The sequence below is a fragment of the Zophobas morio genome, unplaced genomic scaffold (genome assembly GCF_036711695.1).
Source record: "Zophobas morio isolate AGI-343-1 ecotype UQ-CSIRO unplaced genomic scaffold, CSIRO_AGI_Zmor_V1 ptg000009l, whole genome shotgun sequence".
NCBI lineage: Eukaryota > Metazoa > Arthropoda > Insecta > Coleoptera > Tenebrionidae > Zophobas > Zophobas morio.
This window is the reverse complement of record NW_026972114.1, coordinates 4,610,300-4,616,092: the sequence shown is the minus strand read 5'-3', so window position 1 is coordinate 4,616,092 and position 5,793 is coordinate 4,610,300. Positions and strand designations below refer to the sequence as shown.

The 5,793-nt window shown below is 31.1% G+C and overlaps 1 protein-coding gene across 1 annotated transcript; it reads left to right on the top strand.

Annotated features, from left to right (window-relative positions):
* Nucleotides 1–2,449: 2,449 nt before the first annotated feature.
* On the top strand, nt 2,450–3,957 carry LOC135125774 (luciferin sulfotransferase-like). Its single transcript, XM_064051455.1, has 5 exons — nt 2,450–2,693; nt 2,750–2,849; nt 2,901–3,081; nt 3,137–3,257; nt 3,316–3,957. Exons 1-5 carry the CDS (start codon nt 2,525–2,527, stop codon nt 3,702–3,704), a joined length of 960 nt encoding a protein of 319 aa, XP_063907525.1. The 5' UTR covers nt 2,450–2,524; the 3' UTR covers nt 3,705–3,957.
* The last annotated feature ends 1,836 nt before the right edge of the window (nt 3,958–5,793 follow it).

Below are 5,793 nucleotides of genomic sequence, written 5' to 3'. Positions count from 1 at the left end.
TGACAAATTCAGGACTCAACGTACTGTGATATAATAATAGAATGTTTAACTGCTTTAATAATAATGCAAACATGTTGAAAAACCTGATAAAAATCAGCAAATCACGAGGATTATACACTAATAAATTTTAACAGTATATTTACCCAAAAAATATATGACAGGGTGAATAACTTTAAGACGAATGTATAAATAAAATAGAGTACGACGCTTTCACCGCCTGCAATTCACAATTTTTATTTCCAGAGCGTAGGCTAAGGAAGTATAGTAACCGAGTCCATCGGACGAATTGCCACTTTTATGTTTCGACGTTTCATAACCCCTACAGTACGAAAAAAGTAGCCTCCGGTTTCCGTCGTTTGTCTGTCTGTCTGTCTGTTTGTCTGTATTCATTTTTATCAGACACGTAATCTCCGAAATTGCTGGACCGCTTATTGTCAAATATTCTATGTACGTTAGAAATATCATGTAGATGGATAAATGCTAGCCAGAGATTTTTTATTAAAAGTTAGGGAAAGCACTACGAAAAAGAGCAATTATTAGTCCCTGGTAGATGTTGACGTTTTTGTGAACAGGTAGAAACAGACAACTACTTCCTCTTAAAGTTTATTTTTTATTATTTAATTATTAAAAATTATTATTCATTAAATTTATTAAAAAATATAGATATACGGCGCGACGCTGGTACTATGTACGCGTCATATTTGCAGTGTACTGAATTAAGTTATCCCCTTCAAGCCCAACACAATTTCGTTTACGGAATTTCAATATCTCCATTCGTCTGAAGATATAAGGCCGCCGAATTTTAAATGGAACACTCGGTATATCTAAAAAACTGTCGCTAACATACGTATGTCCGTATTTAGTTGTTTTAGTAGCGTGAAAGGATTTTTGTAGTCACATTGTTTGTAACTAACATAATTGTTAAATTTGGTGCCTAGTGTAATTTGTTTTGTTTCTTGTTTTCACTGATTGACGTGTGTAAAACCGTGAAATTTATGACAATGATAAGAGATATTTACTAACTTAGATATACAAGTATGCGCTACTGTGTACACTTCAAATGATAATAATTATTATTTATGAAAGGTTTGACTTGAAGTTTTTCGGAAAGTTGCATAGATAAATTATGATAACCGAATCATTACATTCACGATAAGCGTAAATGCGTACTCTCTAATATGTCAGCTGTTATGCAATTTTGATTTTTTCTAAAAATCCACACACATTGATTAAAAATATATAAACTGTTACAGGTTAATGTAGTAGGTACACATTCCCTAGCAATATTTAGCAATATTCGACAAAAAACGACATCAGTTTTTTTTATAACCTGTTGAATTTTTTAAGTTCAACACAATTACTTATCATCTCAAAGTTTAACTTAAATTGCAGATTTTTTTTACAAATTTGTTTATTGCATTTTAAAATCAAGAATAAAATTGAAGTTTATTAAACAAATCTTTTAAAATAAAAAATTATAAATTTCTCAAATCACTGACGAAAACCAAGATCCCGCCAGCTCGACTAGGAACCGCGCCCTCCGCTTCTGCCACGTGTTTCTGTGTTATTTACCCCAATTCTATTTACATGTTCAATTTCTATAACTCTGATAAGTGGAGTCAAAACCCAAAATCATTCACAGAATTGTAAAAATAATTATGTCAAAAAATTGGTAATTGATACGTTGGGAACCTTAATTTATTATTATTGTTAGCTTTTTCTGCGAAAACATGGTTTGAATTCTAATTGTATCATGTAATGTACAGTCTTCACATTTATCGCTGGCGGTAACAGAATTTTGGTGCGCGAATTTCCGAACACCGTGTAGATTAAGGGTCAATGCAGTCAACTACGAAAAAAAAAATCGAAAATACACTTCATCTAAAAGCCAAAATTAGTGTTCCCAACAATAAACACTCGTGTTACATGCATATAACTGGCGATACCTAATGTATTTATACTTAGACCACCATGACAAACAAGAGATGGATTTTCAGATTGGATTATTTTTACAATGAGATGTACAATTTAAGATTAGCTCTAAAATCGGGTATTCTCGTTATGAAATCATCTTGTGCTGAATGAGTTTATAAAAACATACTATTAGGACTTAACATATTTAAATAATATTAAACTTAGAGTAATATAAAAATTACAACTTTAAGGTTGTAGGATCAGCTATTATTATTACAAAAAACATTTCTTATCTTTATTCAGCGAAATGTTTAAACATTGTTGCTGACACGTTAATATTCCGACTTAATTGCTGTGATTTATTTACATACCTTTTTTTGCAGAATCATAATCCTTCCTTGAAAATATTTACCAAAGTTTTTTGTAATCAAAAATTATGAAGGTGTATATTATTTTATTGTTTTTCGTCACTATTTGTTCTACTGACCTATAAAAAATATTTGCAGCGATAAGTTTTAAATTGTCTTTTTATGACTTTAAATGCGTAAGTGATATCACTTTAAAAGGAAAAAATAACACATTCAATTAAAAAAATCTGCACTGCATCACCATGGACTTTGACAAACTTATTAAAGAAAAATGGACAAGTCTAACGCGAAAGGGTTACGCCATGTTCGAAAACTGTATGATGCCGCAAAAGTATGCAGAGTTGAAAAACGAATTTGATAAGTTAAAAGTTAATGAAGAAGATATTTGGGTTTGCACTTTCCCTAAGTGTGGTAAGCAGATTGATTAATTCTTATTGTAACGATGGTTGAAATTATATGTTAATAAGGTACTACTTGGACTCAAGAAATGGTGTGGTTAATTGCCAACAACTTAGACTTTGAGACAGCCAAGAAAGTAAATCTGGATCAACGATTCCCATTTTTAGAGTTAGATTTACAATATTTTAAGAGATTTATATTATATTTTTATTGTTTAAGGATGTCTACGATTGTCGATTTTAGCGACGAGAAATCAAACCTGCCGAATTTCCAGGTACCAGATTGTGTCGTAGATTCTTTAGGTGTAATAAAAAATCTTAAGAGTCCTGCTTTTATAAAAACCCATTTGCCGATACAGCTGTTTCCTCAGGAAATACGGAATGGCACAAAAAAGCCAAAAGTGAGTAAGAATTAAAGAAAATCTATTTAGAATAATTTAAATAATTATATTCCAGATTATTTATGTAGCACGCGACCCTAGAGATGTCTGTGTTTCTTTTTATCATCATTCCACAATAATCGATTATTTTGAAATCAATTTTGAGGAATACTGCGAGTTATTTCTGGCAGGAAAAGGTATGTATCTGAGCTGAATAAATAACCCGAACCATATTTAACCATTTTATTTTCTTAGTACTTTATGGATCGTTTTGGGATCATATTTTACCCTTTTGGGAGATGAGGCATCAACCCAATATTTTATTCATAAAGTATGAAGACATGAAAAAAGATCTGAAAAAAGTCATTAAACAAGTGGCGGAGTTTCTCGGTCGTACTTTCAGTGAACAAGATCTAGAACGGCTGGCGAAACATTTGAGCTTCGATTCGATGAAAAATAATCCAGCAGTCAATAAAGAAATTCTCGTGGAACTTGTTAAAAAGTTCTATGACAAAAAAAATGATGGCAGTTTTCTCAGAAAAGGTATTGTTGGCGACCACAAAGCGGCGATGTCTCCAGAAATGCTTCGAAAATTCGATAATTGGATTAAGGATAATATTCAAGGAACTGATTATGTAGTGTAATGGATATGGAGAATTTCGTTTAGATCACCTTTCGGTGCCTAGTTTTGAGGATAACATAAAAAAAACTCACTTCTTAGAACTGTAGCGAAAATAATTATTGCATACATGTTTTTCTTTACGTCATGTCGTTACAATATACAACATTTTTGCATTTTGCTGGAAGCCTAAGAAAAACGAAAAAAAAACATGTATTTTTTAACATTCTTTTTGTAATTTTTATTAAGTGCTTGTGTGTAAATTTTGTCGTTATCAACCGTTACTTTACTCCCTCACCTTAGCTCCTGTTCAAACGATAATAGAAAATATTGTAAAATTTACGTAAATTCCTGGTGTCCCTTTTAACTCTTAATGTACAGCTTTAAAATCCATGCAAATACAAGAAACTAAATAACTCAAAAAAATTAATGAATGCGTCAATGTATTTTATTGATTAAATCAGAAACTACAAAACCAATTGCTTTGAAATCTTAGAAATATTTTAAATTTATCATAAGCATGGTAAATTTTTGATCAAAATGTACTTGCTCATCCCCCTTAAAAAATTGATGACGCCATCCCAAAATTTTGCTGAATATTCCTATCTTAAATATGCAAAGTATGATGAGACAATACTTGTGATTTATCATTCCATTCGTATTTTCTGGATTTGCTTATACAGGTGACCCAAAAAAATTAATTAACGTGTACATTTATTTTATTATTTAGCCAGGAACTGCAAAAACTAATTGCCTTGAAATCTTGGAGATGTTTTAAAGTTATCATAGGCATGGTAAATTTTTGATCAAAATATATTTGCTCATCCTCCCCTAAAAAATTGATCACGCCACCCCAAAATTTTTCCGAAAAAGTGCTATCTTAAATGTGCATTGCGCAAAGTATGATGAGTCTATAATTGTGATTTATCATGCATTAATATTTTTTAGATTTTCTTATACGGGGTGGGTGAAAAAAATTAATGACTGAGTCAATTTATTTTATTGATTAAATCAAGAATTGCAAAACTGAATACCTACTTTGAAATCTTGCAGACGTTTTAAAGTCATTGTAAGCATGGTAAATTGTTAATCAAAATAAATCTGTTTAATTCCCCCATGACGTTATCTCAAAATTTTGCCGAATAAATTTTACCTAAAATGTGCGAAATATAATGAGTTTCTAATTGTGATTCATCATAGCACCCGAAAGTGTGAAGAAACAAAAAACGTCTTAATTTAATAAAAATTATAATAATGATATTCAGAACATTTTGTCGATTAGTTAATTACTAGTTTATTATTTTGATCCTCTGTTTTCAGAGGACGAACTCATTCAAATCAACTAATTTCTACGTGACATTTTTCCGATACATAAATATAAACACTTGTCTCAAAATAACAAGCACTGTACAGGGTGTTCATTTTATCTGTTCAGGCCTGACAATTTTTGCATAGGCAACATATTATGCACCCCAGATACGACTTCGTCCAATTTAATTGTTTTTTTAATAACCAATCATAGCAGTCACAGAAAAAAAATGACAAAGATATCAATCCCAAATAATGACAAAATTGAGAAAATTAATATTTATTTTAACCTTCAAACTACCGGGTGGGAAAAATTACACATCGTTTCGGGTGGGGTCCGCTTGGACCCCATGGCCTTATTTAACCAAAATTAAAGAATTAATCAAAAATGTTTGGCGAATCCAAATTATTTATTAATTTTAAACACAACCAAGTTAAAAAAATTACATAATAATATTAAATAAGCATTTTTCGTTATAGTTTTTTGTTCCAGCATTCCTGACATTCAACAGTACGAGTAGAATGTTCCCGGCAAACAAATCTTTTGCAGGAAATGCAAAAATTTCTTGATTTCTGTCCCTGCTACTTATATAGACGAAACAACGTCCGCGGGATTGTACATTATCGATTTTGATAAGGTGCCATTGATAAAACAAAATTTAATTTTTTACAGTGATTACATTGTCACACTGACACCGATACTGACCCTGCAAGTCTGTATTAAAACTGCAACGCCGTCTATAAACAAGTAAAGAATAAAACAATGCTTGATTGTAAAAGACTCAGCAGGGAAAAATTAAAGTTAG